At 40.9% G+C, this 25,026-nt stretch overlaps 1 protein-coding gene across 2 annotated transcripts in view; it reads right to left on the bottom strand.

Annotated features, from left to right (window-relative positions):
- ERR (estrogen-related receptor) overlaps window positions 1-25,026 on the bottom strand; it is a 444,389-nt gene that overhangs the window by 118,396 nt on the left and 300,967 nt on the right. For both annotated transcript variants that reach the window (XM_067151671.2, XM_067151681.2), the window contains one exon: window positions 8,890-9,006. In XM_067151671.2, the coding sequence (XP_067007772.1) occupies window positions 8,890-9,006 (117 nt within the window). The remainder of the gene's footprint in view (window positions 1-8,889; window positions 9,007-25,026) is intronic.

The following is a 25,026-nucleotide window of genomic DNA, read 5'->3' as shown; positions in this document are numbered from 1 at the left end:
GCAATTCCTTTTTTTAATGAGGAAGGCAGAAAAGAATACGGGCGATTAAAGAAGAGAGTAGACAGAAAGTGCAGAACAGCTAAGGAAGAATGGCCGAAAGAGAAGTGCAAGGATGTTGAATGTTGTATGGTTGTAGGAAAGGTAGATGCTGCATACCAGAATATCAAAGAAACCTTCGGAAAAAGGAGAACTAGGTGTATGCATATTAACCCACCAATGGACAGGCTGGGTCTGTGAGACCCCTGTGCGTCTATTTCCTTGTTTTTCTCAGAGATGGAAATAGTTGGTACTTTGTTTCCGTTACCTTCCTGTCTAATCATGCTTAGTAACACGACAGACTTGTGATGAAGTGTTCACTTTTGCTTATGATCTATGAAATCTTTTAGTGCTCTGTTGGCCCGTCAGACCTAACCCGACCGGGCGAGTTGGCCGCGCGGTCAGGGGCACGCGGCTGTGAGCTTGCATCCTGGAGATAGTGGGTTCGAATCCCACTGTCGGCAGCCCTGAAGATGGTTTTCCGTTTTCACACCAGGCAAATGCTGGGGCTGTACCTTAAATAAGGCCACGACCACTTCCTTCCAACTCCTAGGCCTTTCCTATCCGATCGTCGTCATAAGACCTATCTGTGTTGGTGCGACGTAAAGCAACCAGCAAAAAAAGGACCTTACCCGTGCAGTCATGTATGTTTTTTTCACATTATTCTCTTAGTCCGCCTCTGTGGTGTAGTGGTTAGTGTGATTACCTGCCACCCCCGGAGGCTCGGGTTCGATTCCCGGCTCTGCCACGAAATTTGAAAAGTGGTATGAGGGCTGGAACGGGGTCCACTCAGCTTCGGGAGGTCAACTGAGTAGAAGTGGGTTCGATTCCCACCTCAGCCATCCTGGAAGTGGTTTTCCGTGGTTTCCCACTTCTCCTCCAGGCAAATGCCGGGATGGTACCTAACCTAAGACCACGACCGCTTCCTTCTCTCTTCCCATCTCCCAGCAAGGCCCCTGTTCAGATTAGCAGGTGAGGCCGCCTGAGCGAGTTACTGGTCATTCTCCCCAGTTGTATCCCCCGACCCAGAGTCTGAAGCTCCAGGACACTGCCCTTGAGGCGGTAGAGGTGGGATCCCTCGCTGAGTCCGAGGGAAAAACCGACCCTGGAGGGTAAACAGATTAAGAAAGAAAGAAAGAAGATTATTCTCTTATATGTTCAAACTACATACATAAATAGCATTTTATATCAGTTTTCATAGCGGAAATGGGGTAAAGAAGAAGAAGAAGAAGAAGAAGAAGATGGTGATGGTGATGAAAATACTGTATACTGCAAAGACACAAAGATCCGCTACTCGTGCTGCCAGTGCAAAAAGTAGCCTACCTGTGTTTGGAGCACGTTGTATTTCTACGCAATGTCCTTAAATATGACAGGTCAATGTTCCGTCGGATTAAACATAGTTAGGATTAGATTAGATTTTCAAACATTTTGAGTTTTGTGTTAAATATAATGGTGTGTATACATTCAGTTCTAACAAAATAATACATTGTAAAATAGAATCATTGTGATTTGATTTGTTGATTTTATGATAATAATACAGTGCGGTGATAATGTTGCATTTATAACTATTAAGAACTTATTTCAGAACAGGTCTGTGAGACCCAACCCGTGCACTCAAGTGACATAGTGTGACCCGTTCATTGGCGGGTTAAGAACTCAGATGGAAAACCACTTCTACGAAATAAGAAAAGGCAAAACAATGACGAAACATATCCAGTAGTTGTATCAATGGGAAGAAATACATGGTAAGGTTCTGGAACAAGAAGAGGCTGACAGGGAGAGAGGAGAGACCCAATTTTGAGGTCAAAATTTGACGGAGCTATGAGCAACCCAAATAGGAACAGGACACCTGGAATTGATGACATACCCTAAGAATTACTGACTGCCTGCCTACTGACTGGTGAGGTTATTGCATTTAGGGCCTATACTACGACTGTCAGACAAACATCTTGATATGTAGGTCGCAGTTTTGCAATCTGAAATATATATATTGCTTGCGTACTACCAACGGATTTTAATGTTAGTATTGTTACTGAAAATTTAGTGAAATTTAGCACGGTGGTATACCTGTTCCCGCGCGTTTCTTTTGTTTAGCGCTATTTCTTTTGAAACTGTAATATGAAAGTCCAATATTAGACTATTTTTAGGCTATAATGTGGAAGTTCCAGCCAACAAAATTATTTGGACTGAAATCTACACATATAAAGAAACTTCAAAATAATTATGTAATGAAATATAGAAAATGTTGTAGAAAATAAATATAGGCCTACATATGACAATATACGTATACAGTATATGAAAACACACACCCACTTAACAAATATCAACACAGCCGGGCTGAGTGGCTCAGACGGTTAAGGCGCTGGCAGGTTCGATCCTGGCTCAGTCCGGTGGTATTTGAAGGTGCTCAAATACGACAGCCCCGTGTCGGTATATTTACTGGCACGTAAAGGAACTCCTGCGGGACTAAATTCCGGCACCTCGGCGTCTCCGAAGACCGTAAAAGTAGTTAGTGGGACGTAAATCAAATAACATTATTATTATTAATATCAACACAGATCTAAAAATGGTACACTTCGATTAAAGACAGCAAATCACTGAATATCAAAAAAGGTACCGGTATCGAAATTTACATCGCAAGAAAAGCTAACCAAGCGAACCTCAATGATCACACACATTAAAAAAATTCACCCCTATTCGCACTACTTAAAAATTCTGAACAACATTCCACGCTTTTTGCATTAGCACTTAATGAGCTTACTCTGACTTAAAAGTCAAATTACGATAATAATAATAACAATAATAATAATAATAATAATAATAATAATAATAATAATAATAATAATAATAATAATAATAATAATGACAATGGTAGCTTAATTTGAATGCACGCAAATGTCAAGTAACAAGCTGTAACTACGACTGTCAGACAAATATCCTTATATGTAGGCCGCAGTTTTGCAATCTGAAATATATATATATTGCTTGCGTATTACCAACGGATTTTAATGTTAGTATTGTTGTGCAGAAGATGTAGTAACATATTTGTATTGTATTTGGATCAGCGGTAGAGTGTCGGCCTCCGGATCCCAAGATAGCGGGTTCAAACCCGGCAAAGGTAGTCGGATTTTTGAAGGGCGGAAAAAAGTCCATTCGACACTCCACGTCGTACGATGTCGGCATGTAAAAGATCTCTGGTGCCACATTTGGTGTTTCGTTCGTTCGTTCGTAATCTGTTTACCCTCCAGGGTCGGTTTTTCCCTCGGACTCAGCGAGGGATCCCACCTCTACCGCCGCAAGGGCAGTGTCCTGGAGATTCAGACTTTGGGTCGGGGATACAACTGGGGAGAATGACCAGTAACTCGTACAGGCGGCCTCACCTGCTATGCTGAACAGGGGCCTAGTGGAGGGATGGGAAGATTGGATGGGACAGGCAAGGAAGAGGGAAGGAAGCGGCCGTGGCCTTCAGTTAGGTACCATCCCGGCATTTGCCTGGAGGAGAAGTGGGAAACCACGGAAAACCACTTCCAGGATGGCTGAGGTGGGAATCGAACCCCTCTCTACTCAGTTGACCTCCCGAGGCTGAGTGGACCCCGTTCCAGTCCTCGTACCACTTTTCAAATTTCGTGGCAGAGCCGGGAATCGAACCACGACCTCTGGGGGTGGCAGCTAATCACGCTAACCACTACACCACAGAGGCGGACCATTTGGTGTTTACCCGACAAAATTCATTAAATCTCAGCCATAGACGCCCAAGAGAGTTTCGGTTTACTCGGTCTGCCATCTAGTGGGGACCTACAGTAAAACGGAACGTCGAAATTGACGAGCAGACAGCCAGATGGCGTCAAATTGAAATGTCTGTACACGGTAGCTGAGGCCATACGATTATTCATCATCATCATCATCTGTTTACCCTCCAGGTTCGGCTTTTCCCTCGGACTCAGCGAGGGATCCCACCTCTACCGCCTCAAGGGCAGTGTCCTGGAGCTTCAGACTCTTGGTCGGGGGATACAACCGGGGAGAATGACCAGTACCTCGCCCAGGCGGCCTCACCTGCTATGCTGAACAGGGGCCTTGTGGAGGGATGGGAAGATTGGAAGGGATAGACAAGGAAGAGGGAAGGAAGCGGCCGTGGCCTTAAGTTAGGTACCATCCCGGCATTCGCCTGGAGAAGTGGGAAACCACGGAAAACCACTTCGAGGATGGCTGAGGTGGGAATCGAACCCACCTCTACTCAGTTGACCTCCCGAGGCTGAGTGGACCCCGTTCCAGCCCTCGTACCACTTTTCAAATTTTCGTGGAGCTAATCACGCTAACCACTACACCGCAGAGGCGGACCCCATACGATTATTATTTTTTATTATTATTGTATTGGAAATAATGTTACTGAAAATTTAGTGGAATTTAGCACGGTGGTAAAATCAAATTTACATGCCAGATTTTAAAAAGGATAATAATAAACTGCAAGTACTGTTCCAAAAGAGTTGAAGTAAGCGAAAATGACGTAATGGAAAATTACCTGTATAATAGGCACCCCATCAGATGCTCATTAAGAACCCTTGCATAATTTACAAAAGAATTAGAATACGAGGGTAATAATAATAATAATAATAATAATAATAATAATAATAATAATAATAATATAATAATAAGGGGAACATTAAAAATAAAACACCTACAAGTAATATACAGCATGTCATTGACCTAGCCAGGGCGGTGGGCGTGGCATAGCGGAAGGTCAAAGGACTGGCTAACCAGATGGACTAGCGCCAATGACAGAGCAACGGTTTTTAAACACCTTGCATTATATGTTAGAGTGGAGAGACTAGAGGACTTCATTAAGATAAATTTCAAATTCCTAAGTAAACAGAAATAAGCCTAACTGTTTATTAATATTACATGGACGCAAAAGGTAAGATTCAAGTTATATATCTTATCAAATAGTTCCTACCAAACGGTATAATTTTGTTTTTTCTCCGACAGTAATTAAGAGGATGTGCATTACAGTGAAAGTAAAGGCAAGCGATGGAGGATCGGAAATTTCATTATTAATTATTCAATTTACTGTTACAAATTTAATGAAAATCCACAGCCTGTTTCCAGTCATTCGACCGGGTCAGGAATGGAATGAATGAAGCCCCTTTCTAGCGGCGAGGATGGGAATTGTGCCGGCTGCCGCGGCCTGTCGCACTCCTCTGGGGCAATGATTAATGAAATGAAATGATATTGGAGTGTTGCTGAAATGAAAGATGACAGAGAAAACCGGAGTACCCGGAGAAAAACCTGTCCCGCCTCCGCTTTGTCCAGCACAAATCTCACATGGAGTGACCGGGATTTGAACCACGGAACCCAGCGGTGAGAGGCCGGCGTGCTGCCGCCTGAGCCACAGAGGCTTCTACAAATTTAATTAGTTATTTTATTTTTCCAGCACAATGTTAGAGTATTAACTGGCAAGCATCTATTTCACTTTAAAGCAAATACTTAGAAGTAAATTGTTATGAAGTCAAGGATATAACCTTATCGTCCCCTTTCAACGGACGAATCACCATGAACGTCTTAAAATACCCTCACTCCATATGAGCGCTGCAGAGGTTTGGAACTGAATCAAGGTTTTTTGCACGCTCTCTAATGATTAGGATTTGAATACCACCACTTCTAGAACCCTGTCGACCAACATTTAGATGGTAAAAAATATTTTATCAATGGGACCCGAGCTGGTGAATCGTGGTGTGATAGAATCAAGAAATGCGTGCAACTCATATAGTTAGTTGGAAGAACATGCTAGCTCGAAACGTTATTCAAATCCTTCTGATAGCTGGACAGAAACCGTGATGTATTTTATAAATATTCACATAGATTAGATTATAACAACTTACTTTTCGTATAGCAACCCTGCAGTTGCAAATTCATCTCGATGCACAGTCATCTTGATTCTTAAGTCGAATCCCAAATAGGAGCAGAGTCTTGGATAAGAGTTTCAACTACCGCTCCATTTTTGGCATAGCTAAACTAGAGAATATACCTTCAGATTGCAAATAAACTAACGTCGTATCACGCGGTTTTAACCAAATTTTCAGATAAATATGCAATCTGCCGCACAAATTTAAACCGTACATTAATCTGTGTCCGCCTCTGTGGTGTAGTGGTTAGCGTGATTAGCTGCCACCCCCGGAGGCCCGGGTTCGATTCCCGGCTCTGCCACGAAATTTGAAAAGTGGTACGAGGGCTGGAACGGGGTCCACTCAGCCTCGGGAGGTCAACTGAGTAGAGGTGGGTTCGATTACCACCTCAGCCATCCTGGAAGTGGTTTTCCGTGGTTTCCCACTTCTCCTCCAGGCGAATGCCGGGATGGTACCTAACATAAGGCCACGGCCGCTTCCTTCCCTCTTCCTTGCCTATCCCTTCCAATCTTCCCATCCCTCCACAAGGCCCCTGTTCAACATAGCAAGTGAGGCCGCCTGGGCGAGGTACTGGTCATACTCCCCAGTTGTATCCCCCGACCAAGAGTCTGAAGCTCCAGGACACTGCCCTTGTGGCGGTAGAGGTGGGATCCCTCGCTAAGTCCGAGGGAAAAACCGAACCTGGAGGGTAAACAGATGATGATGATGATGACATTAATCTGTCTGTCGTAGTACAGGCCCTTAGTGTGTAAGATGTTTGATATAGAAGTGCCATCCGATCTTAGATAGAATGTTGGTATACCTATTCCCAAGAAAGCAGGTGCTGACAAGTGTGAAAATTACTGCACCATTAGTTTAGTATCTCACACCTGCAAAATTTCAACACGTATTATTTACAGAAGAATTGAAAGGCAACTTGAACCTAAATTGGAAGATCAGTTTGGCTTCGGAAGAAATGTAGGAACACGTGAAACAATCCCGACTTAACCTCTGATCTTAGAGGATCGAAATAAGAAGGAAAGGTCTACATATATGACATCTGTAAATCTAGAAAAGGCATTCGATAATGTCAATTTTACCAAGCTATTTGAGATCCTGAAGGTGATTGGGATCAGATAACGAGAAAGAAGAATATCTACAATCTGTACAAAATTCAGTCCGCAATGATCAAAACTACGAGCTTTGAAAGAGCAGCAGCAATCTAGAAAGGTGTAAGGCAAGACTACAGTTTGTTCCCTCTCCTTTTCAATGTTTATATACTGTAGAACATGCAGTAATGGAAATCAAAGTGGAATTTGGAAAGGGAATCACAATCCAAGGAGTGGAAATCAAAAACTCTGAGATTTGTTGATGATACTGTTATTGTATCAGAGTCTGCAGAAGATCTGGAAAAATTGCTGAATGGTATGGACAGTTTTCGAGAAGGAGTACAAGATGAAAATATTTAAGTCCGAAACAAATGTAATGGAGTGCAGTTGAATGAAGTCAGGTGATGCAGGAAATATTAGATTAGCAAATGTAATCTTAAAGGAAGTAGATGAATATTGTTACTTGGGTAGTAAAGTAACTATCAGTGGCAGAAGTAAGGAGGACATTAATGCAGAATTGCCCAAGGAAGGAAGGCCTTTATTAAGAAAACAAATGTATTCACTTCGAACATTGATATAGGAATTAGAAAGATGCTTTGAAGGCTTTCATCTGTAATGTATCATTGTATGGAAGTGAAACGTGGACGATAACTAGCTCAGAAAGGAAGAGAATAAAAGCTTTTGAAATGTGGTATTACAGATGAATGCTGAAGGTGAAATGGGTAGTTCGAATCACAAAGGAAGGGATACTAAAACGAACTGGTGATAGGAGAGCAATTTGGCTAAATTTTACCAGAAGAAAAGACAGAATTATAGGACACATCTTAATACATCCAGGACTTGTTCAGTTTGTTTCTAAGGGAGGTATAGGCAGTAAAAGCAGTAGGCATAGACCAAGGTATAAATACAACAAGCATATTAAAGCAGATGGAGGATGTAGTAGTTATGTAGAAATGAAAAGTTCAGCACAGAATAGGGTGGATGGGCAGGTGCATCAAGCCAGTCTATGGACTGATGACCCGAACAACAACAACAATGCCTAAATAGAATAAGTTACTTATTTTGCTCTACTGTCGTCGAATCCTTGTGTAGGATGCAGTATTGCAGTATTTCCCACCTCTGATACACACCTATATTTTTATTCACAGAATACGCTATTTCATTTCTATTGATATTTCCATATTATTTCATGTCTGTGAAGAAGATAAAAGAATGACTGAGGGAGGTAGGGGAAGGGACTTGGGTGGGAGCGATGATTAAGGAAAATAAGGGAAGAGCGAGTTTGAGGGAGATAATCAGGCTTTTAACGGAGGACAGGAATAAAGGTAGGTCCCCCTCAAACAATGTACAGGATATATTAGGTAGGCAAGAGGGAGGGGAGCAAGTTATGGAAAACAGATGGGCTAATGTTTTAAGGGAAAGGAAAAGGGCTAAGGATCCTCCAAGGCAGTAAGTTCAGGAGAGGTATCGAAGAGAAATCGGTATGAGTCACTGCAGGCAGAACAGCAGAGGGAAGATGGGAACAGGGAAGTGTTACAGAGAAGGGGCGAGGCAAGAGGAATGTTTGTTTGCAAAGGTTTTACGTCGCACCGACACCGTCTTATGGCGACGTTGAGACAGGAAAGTGCTAGGAGTGGAAAGGAAGCGGCCGTGGCCTTAATTAAGGTACAGCCCCAGCATTTGCCTGGTGTGAAAATGGGGAACTACGGAAAACCATCTTCAGGACTGTCGACAGTAGGGTTCGACCCACTATCTCCCGAATACAATACTGGATATTGGCCGCACTTAAGTGACTGCAGCTATCGAGCTCGGTGAACGGCAATGGTAAGCAAGGGAAACGTGATGATAACAGTATGCTACCTTACCTCAGAGTGGCCCAATAACTGCGTGGTGGACGAACAGTACTGACGGTCAGGGCTACCTGGTGAACGAGCAGGGACTACATCGTAACGCCGGGCTTCCACACTTTCACAGAAATCCATCTGAAAAGAGACAAATTAGATGGACCAAAATTCAATTCGGTTGTAATACAAGTATCACAAGTACTTGCACCATTGTGGTTACTAATACCCAATGGTCTGTGAGGAGTGGAAATGGTCACAGAACAAATACGAAGTACAATTACATATGATCCACCTGCAAAAATGAAACAAATACAGGGTAGTGCACTGCTATCAAGTAAAATACAACGGTCAAATTATCAAAATATAAAATGAGTTTAAACAAGAGGTACAGGCTTTACAGCAGTAAGTATTAACCAAAATAAGGGAAAAGGTTTCTGTTAACATGTTCCAAAATTAATATAGCCACTAAAATATGATCCAGTCTTTATCATAACTGTAGTGTTCTATATGATTTAAACTCTGTCAAAAATCCTTCAATCCAATTTATTACTTATTATAACAACTGCTCCTCCATAGCAGGCATGCGGACTGAAGGGGTACGAACATGCCGGGTAGCCTCATGAGACTCATGAGTACCTCGCGGTATCCGATTTGCTGAGCCTGGATGACAGGTTTTTCGGTTGCTCTCATCGGCTAACCTGATGCAGAAAATAACACCTGCCATGTCTCATGTGAAAAAAGTAGCGCACATTGTTTTATCATTTACACTGTAGAGAGCAAACGCGTGTACTGCTCACTGCTTGTACAATACTGTACCAGTAAAAACTATCTTCATAAGAATCGCAAGAGACCGGAAATATTTTCTGCTAAAGCTAGGTTTCCGTTTAATGAAGGTGCACTTGACACTTGACAGCATGTCGTTATCAGAATACATTAAAATGATTAGTAATCTGACCACTTCTCTTACCAGTAGAGTACGTGTCGTCTCAACACTCACGAGTCTCAAGAATTCCAGGAAGAGGATTAGTTAGAGTAGGTTTCTCTACCCAGGCCAGTCTCAAAACTCACGAGCAGGGCCAGTTTCTTCTTTAAATGGATAAATGTCTACCCTATTACTGATGGGATAATGGAATACTTTTAATAATCGAATAACTTCCATCCGATTATTTAAATAATCGAATGAGTAACCAAATCAAGTAATCGAATGAGTTTTAAATATCATTCAGTTATATCGCGCAGAATAATCGGATGCGTCATGAATACATTTTTCGGTTTATGTGTGTCGGGTAGATAATCGAATGAAATAAGCGAATAGATGGACGCTTACGAAAAATAGAAATACGCCTTTTTTCCAAATGAATTTCCATTGAATCTAAATGAGTGAATAAAGTTTTGATCTCTAATATCTCTAAATAAAATTCCTTATTCAAGTAAATGCCACCTTCTGGCCGCATAATGGAACTAATCCCCAGTACTACCAACTGACAGTTTCTTTTAACTAGCAGCGGGAAATATACAATCACTCCCATAAATATTCGGCCACTGATAAAATCCGCGAAAAAGTGATGACAATAACGCAACTACGAGCAGAATATGAAACCAAATGTGTCCGTGTAATAGAACTACATGTGGTTGGTTATGCCGAATAGGAATCACGGATTATTGATGTACAGTATGCCGTAAAAGAAAGGAAATTGCGCACATGGGTGAAATGACATGCCTCAAATATATTCGGTCACCTGGAAAGGCCGGGATTGCCGTTGTGTTCATTGACAGAGACTGGGCAGATAGCGTTGCAAAACGTTCAGTTCAGGAGTGCGGTGTCGCAAGACACGTCGTGCCGAAGTCATTTGCTGCAGTGTTTGCGGAGTGGTATCAAATAGGGTGCAAAAGACAACACAATACCACGTTTGAAGAACGCCAGCTCGTGATATTACATCATGTTCGAGGTAAATCACATAGAAAGATATCGCAGATGCTTAACATAAGCAGAAAAACAGCTGGATATATAATAAGACGATTCAAAAATGAAGAGAGAATTGATTCAATTAACCAGACAGGCAGACCAAGAAGGCTGACAGAACGAGAGGAGCGGCTTGTGCTTCGGAATGCGAAACGAAATCCGAAATGTAGTGCTCCGAAACTGGCAGCAGCTGTTTTAGAGAAGTGTGGAAAGAAAGTGGGTAGTGAAACCGTGCGAAGAGCACTGCGAAGGAATGAGTTCTTTGGGAGAAGAGCTAGGAGGAAACCATACATTAGTCCGGTAAATAAAAAGAAGAGGCTAGAGTTCGCAAAAACCTACGTAAGCAAACCCCGTGCTTGGTGGAAGGACGTGGTATTTGCTGATGAGTCAAAGTTCAACGTCTTCGGGCCCGATGGACAGGAATTGGAATGACAAAAACCTCACGAGGAACTGAAAACAAGCAATTTACAAGCAACGGTAAATTTTGGTGGAGGAAGTGCAATTGTGTGGGGATGTGTTCATCGAACGGGTTTGCTGCACTGTGTTTCATTGAACATACTTTGACAAAAGAGGGCTGTTTGGCTATCCTCAAAAACATTTTGCGAAAATATGCGGAACAACTTGGTGTGCAGTGTTCTTTCAAGTTTTACCCCAAGCACAAGTCGTCACTTGTCAGGGAGTGGCTGCTGAACAACTTCCCGAAGGTTTTGGAGACTCCAGCACAATCACCCAGCCTGAACCCCATCGATAATGTGTGGAGTCAAATGAAGGCAGCTCTGCAATTGCGGCCGGCAAGTTCCCTCACACACTTGAAGAGGAGACTGCTGCAAGAATGGGCGGGATTAAGCCATGATTATATCAAGAAAGTTATCGCCAGTGTGCCGAATCGACTGGAAGAGGTCAAAAAACATCAAAGTGAACCTACAAAGTACTAAATGTGTAACAGGGTTGTGAATTATGCGAGTTTATGTTGCTTTTTGTATAGTGGCCGAATATTTTTGAGGCGTCACTAGAATTATTGCTTTTATTTATTGTACGACAGATGGCGTACCAATGACTGTCAGAAGAGTTTGACGTACATCACAATATTTGTATAACGCGTTGTTATGTTTTCCTACATGTTTCGTTTTATTATACCTCATCATTATAGTGTAAGAATAACTACCCAATAAAAGTGTGTCAAAAATCAGAGTGACCGAATATTTATGGGAGTATCTGTACCTCTTTAATTTTATGTCGTCCGGCTGCATGCATAAATGGTTAGAATGCTTGCCTTTGGTCCAAGAGGTCTAGGAGGGCCAGGGTTTGGTTTCCGATCGGGTGGCAGATTTTAACTTTCATTAGTTAATTCCTATGGCTCAGCGACTGGGTATTCGAGCAGTCTTCAGCATTAGACTTCATTTTAAGTAGGGCCTCATCCCCATAGACTTGCAAGTCACCTATACGGCGTCAACTCTAAAGACCTGCACCACACCCCTCCGGAGGACCGAGCTCCATAGTTGCAGTCGCTTAAGTGCGGCCAGTATCCAGTAATCGGGAGATAGTGGATTCGAACCCCACTGTCGGCAGCCCTGAAGATGGTTTTCCGTGGTTTCCCATTTACACACCAGGCAAATGCTGGGGCTGTGCCTTAATTAAGGCCACGGCCGCTTCCTTCCCATTCCTAGGCCTTTCCTATCCTATCGTCGCCATAAGACATATTTGTGTCGGTGCGACGTAAAGCAAATAGCAAAAAAAAAAAAAAAAAAAAAAAAAAAAACTCTCCGGAGGCACACGTTATTATTATAAATATACTAGCAAATGTACCCGTGCTTCGCTACGGTATTCTACATTGTATACGGATATCGACGTAAAGACTGTGCGTGCAGTACACGAGATTGTTTTAAAATTGCATGTCTCTTAGCGTTATCCGAGAAATAGCATGGGGAGGTCCCCATACGTTGCTTCCAATGTAAAGTGAGGGTTGCGGAGTTGTGATGATAACGGCAGGCTCACTTGCCTACTGCCATTCACAATCGAGTTGGCAAGTTTACATTATAATTGCAGGCCCCATTGCCTACTGCGCGGTCACAATAGATTTGGGGAGTTTTAGTTACAATGACAGACCCATTTCCTACTTTCAGACAGATTACAGTTGAGGAGTTTTTATTATAATAGCAGGCAACTTCCCTACCACCAGTCAAAATTGAGTTGTGCAGTTATCATCACAGTGACAGGCCCTTTTTACTGCTGCCAGCCAGCTTACTGCCAGTCACACAGAATTAGTGAGTTTACATGAAAATAGCAGGCCACTGTGCCTAATGCTAGTCAAATTTTAGATTGAAACATTTGTTTTAATGGCGGGCATCCTGGCCTAGAGCCAAACACAATAGGGTAGGGGACTTTCGAACAAAACTGCATGATCCCTTGCCTTCTGCAAGACAAATAGAGAAGTGAATTATTCATTAAAATGGTATGCCCTCCTTACTAAAGCCAGTTACACAGGAGCTGGAGAAGGACCCGATTCCTACTGCCAGCAGTCAAAGTCTGTGTAGGGAGTACTGATTACAATAGCAGACACACCCTTTCTCGATCGCTACAAATCGACATCAATGAATATATATAGATGGACATACGAAAGTATATGCATGCTTATAACATTGCAGACTTTCATTTACAGATTAACTGCTGCTAAACGGTACGTCATATTGACAAAGGGTTGTACCGTAAGGCGCAGTATTTAGCGATCTAAATGGCTGGTCCTATGATATTTTCTCGCATCTCATCTATTCATAGGTCAGATTGAGTCAGAAACGTTGAATAGGTTGAAATTTGTGTAAGATTATCTTACATTGCATTACTTTTCGGATAATTATGTGACATAGCATTTAGCTCATATATGGGTACTGGGTGGGCCAATGTTCGTGTAGAGTTTGATCATACTATCTTTCCTGTAAGTGATTGAAAGTATGAATTATATAGGTAAAGAGTCCAAATTTACTTAAAATCGAGAAATAGAGACGAATCTAACGTATAAGCGATACAGATACGACAAAAAGTCATAAGACCAAGGTTGAAGATCACTCCTAATTCAACGAAGACTGTGCCATCCGTTATGTGATACGACTTCCCGTTTATCACACAAAATACGTCGAAACGAAGGTCTGCACCATCATTAAAATTGCTTCCATATTTCGGTATTCTTTGGGGATAAAAAATTAAAGATCTGTCAAGTTTTTCGTTCGGTACAGGGTGAAACGTATAATTTTGCCAAATTTCAATTTTCTTGCTTGTCTGGCAGATTATGCTGCAATCTGGATTTTGGGTGAGGGGGAAAAAATTATGACGTTCAGGATATTAAACCAAAAAATATGCAGACCATCATTATTAACCCTCAAACGTGTATCTGTACGAAAATTTCACCAAAATAGTCACTGTACAGGCACACACAGTCGTTACGATTTTATTTATATAGATAGATAAGGAATCTGCTCCACGTACAACACATTTTGGCTACGTCCGCTGGACTTAACCTGCAAAACCAACCGTCCATGATATCTCACTTATTAATCCTCCTGTTGAGAAATTCACATGAGAACAAAAGTTTTAGAAATGGATTTCCATTAAGGATTGTAGATTTCGATTAATTTCGGATGTGCATATTTTGAGGAAGTGCAAAATCATGGTTCCGGTTTCGGATAAACCCCCAGTAAATTTAGGTATTCTGAAATAATATTGGCCCTAAAACCTACACAAGGACAGGTGGATTTTAAATATCAAGTTTGGTAGAAATATATTCAGTAGTTTTCAAGTTATAAACACTCATACAATCAAACCGACAAACAGATACCAAAGTTAAGAAATATGCAGATGGTCATTATTACAACTGAAACGGATAACTGTACGGAAATTCCGCCAAAACAGCCAATGTATAGACAGACGGTCGATGCGATTATATTTATATAGATGACAGATAAGTATGGGCACGTTTGAAAGTGCAAACCTTCATTTCGAGATTTACTGCTCCTAAACGGTACATCATACCAACAAACGGTTTGCACCCTCAGACGTCCCTTTCATCGCTCTACATGTCTGGTGTTAAAACATTTTCTCGTATCTCACATATTTATGGGTTCGATTGAGTTACGTTATTTGAATGGGGTGAAATCTGGGTACATCTTCATCATTTTAAATTATTTTTCACATACTTATGTGGAAGCTAGAATAATGAAATTGGGTTCGCATATAGCCATTGGTCGTGTTAATGTGTGTGCCAAATTCGATGACTCTACCTTTCCTATAAGTGTGTCAAAGTAAGTAATATACGTGCAAAAAGCACAAAATTTACGAACCATCGAAATATACAGCCAAATCTACCCTATAAGGGAGAGAGAGAGAGAGAGAGACGACAAAATATCACAGGACCAAACTTGTAGATCACTCGAAATTAAACGGAGATCGTGCCATCCGTTTTGTGATAGGACTTACCGTTTAGCCGCGAAATACCTCGAAACGAAGGTCTGCACAGTCATTAAATTGCCTATATTTCGATATTATTCGGCATAAAAAGTGAAATATTTAAAGATCTTGGAAGTTTTCCGTAGGTTACCGGCTAAAACGTATACATTTTCTTAATTTCAATTATTCAGCTCGTGTGGCAGATTGTGAGGCAATCTTGATTTTGGGCGAGGGGGGGGGGGGGTAAAATTTAGGACTTCCAGGAAACTATAGCTAAAAATATGCAGGTGGTCATTATTACCCCTTAAACGGAAAGCTGTACGAAAATTTCACCAAAATAGTCAATGCACAGGCACACGGTCGTTACGATATGATTTATCTAGATAGATAAGTAATCTGTTCCACGTATAACACCTTTTGGGCTATGTCCGCTAGACTTAGCCTGAAAACCGACCTTTCTTGTTATCTACCTTATTAATCCTCCCGTTGAAAAATGCACATGAGAAAAAGAAATTAGAATTGGATTTCCAAACAGTTTGATCGATTTGCAGTCAGGTTGGTCTTGTACTCTATATATTGTGGGAGAGTAAAAATCACCATTTCGGTCCCCTACAAAACCCCAATCCCTTCCAGGAATATGAAATGGTAACCTTAGCACTTACCCTTGGAGGGGTGGATGCTATATATAAAGTTTGGTTCAAATATCTCAGTAGTGCGGTGGGATTTGTACCGAAACACGGTACGTTAATGGAATCTCCATTATTAATCCTGGTATCGAAATGATGCAAATGAGAAAAAAATATTTAGAAATTAATTTCCATTAAGGCAGGTAGATTTCCATTAAGTTTCGTTGTGTATACAAATCCCAGCGGACTTAATTTCGTATAAACCCCCAATTAGTTCAGGGATTTCGAAACAATATTTGCCCTAAAACCTACCCAAAGACAGGTGGATTCTAAATATGAAGTTTGGTGGAAATATATCCAGTAGTTTTCAAGTTATAGAGAGACAAGCAGACAAACAAACACACAAACAAACAAACAAACAAACAAACTGACACGAAGAAAACCTACCCTTGGACAGATAGATGCTATATATAAAGTTTGGTTCAAATATCTTCAGTAGTTTTCAAGTTGTAAGAAATACGCTTTACACGCACCCGCTCTTGCGTTAAGTTCGCTGGGATTTATACCGAAAAACGGTCCGTTAATGATATCTCCCTTATTAAATCCTGTTATCGAAATGATGCACATGAGAAAAAAAAGGGTTAGAAATTAATTTTCATTAAGGCAGGTAGATTTCCATTAAGTTCGGTTGTGTATACATTGAGGGAGTGCAAATTCACAGTTTCGGTTTCGTAAAAATCCCCACTCAGTTCAGGGATTTAGAAACGATATTTGCGGTAAAACCTACCCAAGGACAGGTGGATTCTAAATATGAAGTTTGGTGGAAATATATCCAGTAGTTTTCAAGTTATAGAAAGACAGACAAACAGACAAACAGACAAACAAACAGACAAACAGACACCAAAGCTAAACATTATGCAGATGGTCATTATTGCAACTGAAACGGATAACTGTACAGAAATTTCGCCAAAATAATCAATGTAAAGACACACGGTCGTTACGATTTTATTTATATAGATGAGGGATAAGCATGAGCACGTTGAAAAGTGCAGACTTCCACTTCGAGATTCATAACTCCTAAACGGTGCATGATATTAACAAACGGTTTGCGACATCAGGCGCCTCATTTATCGCTCTACATGTTGGTTTCTAAACCATTTCCCCGTATCTCCCCTATTTAGTGGGTAAATTGAGTTCAAAGTTTGAATAGGGTGAAATTTCGGTACATGAGTAACGTTTTACATTACTTTTTGCCTACTTATGTATAAGCTAGAATAATGAAATTTGGTCCACATATGGCCCTTGATTGTGCCAATGTGCGAACCCAACTTCATGATCCTATCGTTCATATAAGTGCGTCAAGCATTGAAATATACTTGTAAAAATGACCAAATTTCCGAACAATCCTGAAATACGGCCAAATCTAACGTATAAGGGAGAGAGATAACACAAAATGTCATACCACCAAAATTGTAGATCACTCCGAATTGAAGGGAGATTGTGCCATCCGTTATGTGATACGACTTACCGTTTAGCCAACAAATAGCTCAAAATGAATGTCTGCACAGTCATTAAAATTGCCTCATTATTTCGATATCTTTGGGGGTAAAAAGTAAAAAAATTGGCACATCTTGGAATTTTCCGTCGGTTAGGGACCAAAAGCTATAATTTCACTAAATTTCAATTTTCTACCTCGTCTGGCAGGTTGTGCCGCCATCTTGATTTGGGGGGACGGGGGATAAAATGAGGAAATTCCCGAAAATTTTTAAGCCCACGAAACATATAGGTTGTCGTTTTGGATAAATTATACGACTGCGCTCTTATGCTGAGCCCAAAATTTGAGGCCCCCCAGTGTGCCCCCTTAAGGGAATTTTGAGAATTTTCGATTTTTCTAGGGATCCTGGGGTCATCAGCTTCTCCCGTACCAAGTTTCAAATTTCCTCGATTTCTGAAAGTGCCTCATTAATTCACGTCTTTTTTCATTTTAAAACATTTATATATACATCGCTTGAGACCGACTTGCTTTTATATATATAGACTAGCAAATGTACCCGTGCTTCGCTACGGTACTCTACATTGTATACAGATATCGAAGTAAATTAGTGCACATGAAGTGAATAAGATTTTTAAATTGGGTTTGTCTTGGCTTTATCCGAGAATCAGTATTGTGAAATCCACAGACGTTGTTTCCAATGAAAGTGTGATTTGCGGAATTGCGATGATAACGGCGAGTCCACTTGTTTACTGCAATTCACAACGAAGAAGGTAATTTTCATTTAACGGCAGACCCCATTGCCTAGTGCGCGGCCAAAATCGACTTGGGGAGGTTTCATTACAATGGCAGACCCCAATTCCTACTTTCAGATAAATTACAGTTGAGGCACTTTTATTATATTTGCAAGGACCTTCCTTACTGCCAGTCAAAAGTGAGTTGCGTTCTTATCTTTATAATGGCAGACGCATTTTCTAATGCCAGTCAGCTTACTGCCAGTCACACCAAGTTGGTAAGATTCCATTATAATAGCAGGCACTATGCCTATCGTCAGTCACATTTTAGATGGGTCAATTTGTTTATAATGGAAGACACCCTTGCCTACTGACAAACAGGATCGGGTAAAAGAGTTTTGAAAAAAAAATTGCACGGTCCCTAGAGTTCTGCTAGTCGAATCGAGAAGGGAATTATGCATTAAAATACTGCAAAAGAGATGGAGGACGACCCCATTCTTACTGCCTGTCAAAGTCGATATGGGGAGGACTAAAAACAATAGCAAAAGCCCTCCTTCTGACAGCCACTATCGATTTTCAATGTATTTAATACCAATGGCAGACAAACCCTTTCTGGATTGCTACAAATCGACGTCAATGACAGAATATAGTCGTCATACGGAAGTATAAGGATGTTAACCATCATTTACAGAATAACTACTGCTAAACGGTACATCAAATCGAAAGACGGATTGTACGATAAGACGCACTTTCTGGCCATACCTTGGGATCATCAGCTACTCCCGTACAAGTTTCAAATTTCTGAGATTTCTGGAAGTGCCTCATTAATTCACGTCTTTTTTCATTTTTAAATATTTATATATACATCGCTCCAGCCCGACTTGCTTATATAGATGACGGATAAGCATGAGCACGTTGAAAAGTGCAGACTTCCACTTCGAAATTCATATCTCCTAAACGGTTCATGATATTAAGAACCGGTTTGCGCCACCAGACGTCTCATTTATCGCTCTAAATGTTTGTCTCTGAACCATTTCCTCGTATCTCCCATATTAAGGGGGTAAATTGAGTTCAAATTTTGAATAGGGTGAAATTTGGGTACATTTTTAACATTTTACATTGCTTTTTGCCTACTTATGTATAAGCTAGAATCATGAAATTTGGTCCACATATGGCCCTTAATCGTGCTAATGTGCGCACCCAACTTCATGACCCTATCACTCTTATAAGTGTGTCAAACAATGAAATATACTTGTAAAAATCACCAAATTTACGTACAATCCAGAAATACGGCCAAATTTAACGTATAAGGGAGAAAGATACGACAAAATGTCACAGGACCAAAGTTGAATATCACTCCGAATTGAAGCGACACTGTGCCATCCGTTTTGTGATACGACTTACCGTTTAGCCAAAAAATAGCTCAAAAGGAATGCCTGCACAGTCATTAAAATTGCCTCCATATTTCGATATCTTTGGGGGTAAAAAGTGAAAAATTTGAACATCTTGGAATTTTCCCGTCGGTAAGGGACCAAAAGCTATAATTTCACCAAATTTCAATTGTCTACCTCGTCTGGCAGGTTGTGCCGCCACCTTGATTTGGGGGGACAGGGGATAAAAATAAGGAAATTCCCGAAAATTTTTATATATATAGATGACGGATAAGCATGAGCACGTTGAAAAGTGCAGATTTCCACTTCCAGATTCATATCTCCTAAACGGCGCATGATATTAAGAATCGGTTTGCGACATCAGACGCCTCATATACCGCTCTACTTGTTTGTTTCTGAACCAATTCCTCGTATCTCCAATATTAAGGGGGTAAATTGAGTTCATATTCTGAATACGGTATAATGTGTGTACATTTTTTACATTTTACATTACTTTTTGCCTACTTATGTATAAGCTAGAATCATGAAATTTGGTCCACATATGGCCCTTAATCGTGCCAATGTGCGCACCCAACGTGATGATCCTATCACTCTTATAAGTGTGTCAAACAATGAAATATACTTGTAAAAATCACCAAATTTACGTACAATCCAGAAATACGGCCAAATTTAACGTATAAGGGAGAGAGATACGACAAAATGTCATACCACCAAAATTGTAGATCACTCCGAATTGAAGGGAGATTGTGCCATCCGTTTTGTGATACGACTTACCGTTTAGCCAAAAAATAGCTCAAAAGGAATGTCTGCACAGTCATTAAAATTGCCTTCATATTTCGATATCTTTGGGGGTAAATAGTGAAAAATTTGAACATCTTGGAATTTTCCCGTCGGTACGGGACCAAAAGCTATAATGTCACCAAATTTCAATTGTCTACCTCGTCTGGCAGGTTGTGCCGCCATCTTGATTTGGGGGAACGGGGGATAAAAATTAGGAAATTCCCGAAAATGTTTAAGCCCACGAAACCTATAGGTTGTCGTTTTGGATATATTATAGGACTGTGTTCTTATGCTGAGCCCAACATTTGAGCCTCCCCAGCGTGCCCCATTCAGGGAATTTTGAGAATTTCCGATTTTTCTAGGGATCCTGGGGTCATGAGCTTCTCCAGTACCAAGTTTCAAATTTCTGAGATTTCTGGAAGTGCCTCATTAATTCACGTCTTTTTTCATTTTTAAATATTTATATATACATCGCTCCAGCCCGACTTGCTTATATAGATGACGGATAAGCATGAGCACGTTGAAAAGTGCAGACTTCTACTTCGAAATTCATATCTCCTAAACGGTTCATGATATTAAGAAACGGTTTGCAACATCAGACGCCGCATATATCGCTCTACATGTCTGTTTCTGAACCAATTCCTCGTATCTCCAATATTAAGGGGGTAAATTGAGTTCATATTCTGAATAGGGTATAATTTGGGTACATTTTTAACATTTTACATTACTTTTTGCCTACTTATGTATAAGCTAGAATCATGAAATTTGGTCCACATATGGCCCTTAATCGTGCCAATGTGCGCACCTAACGTGATGATCCTATCATTCCTATAAGTGTGTCATACAATGAAATATACTTGTAAAAATCACCAAATTTACGAACAGTCCAGAAAAACGGCCAAATTTAATGTATAAGGCAGAGAGATACGACAAAATGTCACAGGACCAAAGTTGTAGATCACTCCAAACTGAAGCGACATTGTGCCATCCGTTTTGTGATACGACTTACCGTTTAGCGAAAAAATAGCTCAAAAGGAATGTCTGCACAGTCATTAAAATTGTCTCCATATTTCGATATTTTTGGGGGTAAAAAGTGAAAAATTTGAACATCTTGGAATTTTTCCGTCGGTAAGGGACCAAAAGCTATAATTTCACCAAATTTCAATTGTCTACCTCGTCTGGCAGGTTGTGCCGCCATCTCGATCTGGGGGAACGGGGGATAAAAATTAGGAAATTCCCGAAAATGTTTAAGCCCACGAAACCTATAGGTTGTCGTTTTGGATATATTATAGGACTGCGTTCTTATGCTGAGCCCAAAATTTGAGCCTCCCCAGCGTGCCCCATTCAGGGAATTTTGAGAATTTCCGATTTTTCTAGGGATCCTGGGGTCGTGAGCTTCTCCAGTACCAAGTTTCAAATTTCTGAGATTTCTGGAAGTGCCTCATTAATTCACGTCTTTTTTTCATTTTTAAATATTTATATATACATCGCTCCAGCCCGACTTGCTTATATAGATGACGGATAAGCATGAGCACGTTGAAAAGTGCAGACTTCCACTTCGAAATTCATATCTCCTAAACGGTTCATGATATTAAGAAACGGTTTGCAACATCAGACGCCACATATATCACTCTACATGTTTTTTCTGAACCAATTCCTCGTATCTCCAAAAATAAGGGGGTACATTGAGTTCATATTCTGAATAGGGTATAATTTGTGTACATTTTTAACATTTTACATTACTCTTTGCCTATTTATGTATAAGCTAGAATCATGAAATTTTGTCCACATATGGCCCTTAATCGTGCCAATGTGCGCACCTAACGTGATGATCCTATCATTCCTATAAGTGTGTCATACAATGAAATATACTTGTAAAAATCACCAAATTTACGAACAGTCCAGAAAAACGGCCAAATTTAATGTATAAGGGAGAGAGATACGACAAAATGTCACAGGACCAAAGTTGTAGATCACTCCAAATTGAAGCGACATTGTGCCATCTGTTTTGTGATACGACTTACCGTTTAGCGAAAAAATAGCTCAAAAGGAATGTCTGCACAGTCATTAAAATTGCCTCCATATTTCGATATTTTTGGGGGTAAAAAGTGAAAAATTTGAACATCTTGGAATTTTTCCGTCGGTTAGGGACCAAAAGCTATAATTTCACCAAATTTCAATTGTCTACCTCGTCTGGCAGGTCGTGCCGCCATCCTGATTTGGGGGAACGGGAGATAAAAATTAGGAAATTCCCGAAAATTTTTAAGCCCACGAAACCTATAGATTGTCTTTTTGGATATATTATAGGACTGCGTTCTTATGCTGAGCCCAAAATTTGAGCCTCCCCAGCGTGCCCCTTCAGGGAATTTTGAGAATTTCCGATTTTTCTAGGGATCCTGGGGTCATGTGCTTCTCCAGTACCAAGTTTCAAATTTCTGAGATTTCTGGAAGTGCCTCATTAATTCACGTCTTTTTTCATTTTTAAATATTTATATATAATCGCTCCAGCCCGACTTGAGATTTCTGGAAGTGCCTCATTAATTCACGTCTTTTTTTCATTTTTAAATATTTATATATACATCGCTCCAGCCCGACTTGCTTTTATATATATATAGATGTGAAATGGAAAAAATACATTATACCGTATAAGCTTTAAGACAACAGCAAAACATTTTAAAATAATGATAATAATACACCTCGGTCTCTTCCCTTAACCATTATTTTTCCCCTGTCGGTTGGGGTGGCAGAATAACATTCACAGTATCCCCTGCGTGTCGTAAGAGGTGACTAAAAAGTGGCTTTACGTCGAACCGACACACATAGATCTTATGGCGACGATGGGATAGGAAAGGGCTAGGAGTTGGAAGGAAGCGGACGTGGCCTTAATTAAGGTACAGCCCCAGCATTTGCCTGGTGTGAAAACGGGAAACCACGGAAAACCATCTTCAGGGCTGCCGACAGTGGGACTCGAACCCACTATCTCCCGGATGTAAGCTCACAGCCGCGCGCCTCTAACCGCACGACAAAATTATCATTTAAGAAAAGACTAGATAAACAACTGATAGGCAATCTGCTACATGGGTGACTGCCCTATGTCGGTGGAAAAACACGGGTTGAAGGAAAGCGTAAGTCACCGCGCACCTCATCCCTCCTGCAGTCGGGGGATACAACTGGGGAGGATGACCAGTACTTCGCCCAGGTGGCCTCACCTGCTATGCTGAACAGGGACCTTGCGGGGGGATGGGAAGACTGGAAGGGATAGGCAAGGAAGAGGGAAGAAAGCGGCCGTGGCCTTAAGTTAGGTACCATCCCGGCATTTGCCTGGAGGAGAAGTGGGAAACCATGGAAAACCACTTCCAGGATGGCTGAGGTGGGAATCGAACCCACCTCTACTCAGCTGACTTCCCGAGGCTAAGTGGACCCTGTTCCGTACCACTTTTCAAACTTCGTGGCAGAGCCGGGAATCGAACCCGGGCCTCCGGGGGAGGGGGCAGCTAATCACACTATCCACTACACCAGAGAGGCGGACCAAATATTATAAGAATACGTAAAATTGGTCAGTTCTCTTACCGGTACAGTACTATATATATATATATATGCTCCAGCAGTCAAAACAGATTTTCTCGGTTGCAGCGGTCTTACACATGAGTGCCTGACAGCGCTAAAACTTTAGACTCAGAAATTACGACGAATATATCCGAATGATTCCGCAATATGGCGAATTCCAATAGCTCCTTTAAACTTCTGACATCATCTTGGCAAGTCTTCAATCTGCACTCAATCGTTTCTCCTCTTCTTCTTTTTCCCGTAGTGAGAACTTCTGACCCACAAGTGGTGAACTCCAGAGACGATAATTATTTGTACAGTACCGTACGAAAGTGGATTGTCAAGGCGGTCCAGTCGGTCAAAGAAAAAATACCTAGCAATTAATACCCCAAAACAAAGAAAGTGGGAATAAAGGAATGTACTGTGCCATAGTATCTGTTCTTGCATCACAGATCGTCTAGATTTTATAGAATGGTAAGATATTGCTAAATGATCCACTAGGATTAGACATTTTCACTTTAAGGACATATTTTGGCTTCCGTTTCCGCGTTTGACAGTTTGACACCCTTTCTCGATCGCTACAAATCGACATCAATGAATATAGATCGACATACCAAAGTATATGGATTCACTGGAGTAATTTTCCGTTGAAGGCAAGTTTCCACTTAATAAAGCTGTTTAAGGCAGGTTTTACTCTAGCAGATTATTGCTACACCAACAACCACATTATTTGATTGATAGCATACGGCCAATACCGTATGTGAACGGCGTGCGATCGTACGGTATAGCCTTGCACACGTCATACAGTCAATAAGAATGTTGTCCTTTCTCCAAATAAAACTTTAAAAACAACTTTAAGAACACGTTGTACTTTCAGCAGTTTTTTTTTTTTCATTTGCCTTTAAGTCGCGACGATCTTATGGCGACGATGGGATAGAAAGGGCTAGGAGTGGGAAGGAAGCGGCAGTGGCTTTAATTAAGGTACAGCCTGGTGTGAAAATTGGAAACCACGCAAAACCATCTTCAGGGCTACCGACAGTGGGGTACAGTAGTTGTGTTATGTCCAGAAAAACAAATATGTTCAAAGAGAAATAATATATTGAATTATTTACACCCCAGTCACTGAAAGCATACGAAGTACGCCCACCCTGGTAAAAATATCCACAGACTCCCATAGAATTTTTCAAAC

Source organism: Anabrus simplex, chromosome 1 (genome assembly GCF_040414725.1).
Source record: "Anabrus simplex isolate iqAnaSimp1 chromosome 1, ASM4041472v1, whole genome shotgun sequence".
Classification (NCBI taxonomy): domain Eukaryota; kingdom Metazoa; phylum Arthropoda; class Insecta; order Orthoptera; family Tettigoniidae; genus Anabrus; species Anabrus simplex.
Note: the sequence above shows the minus strand (reverse complement) of the source record. Positions and strands in the feature narration are given on the sequence as shown.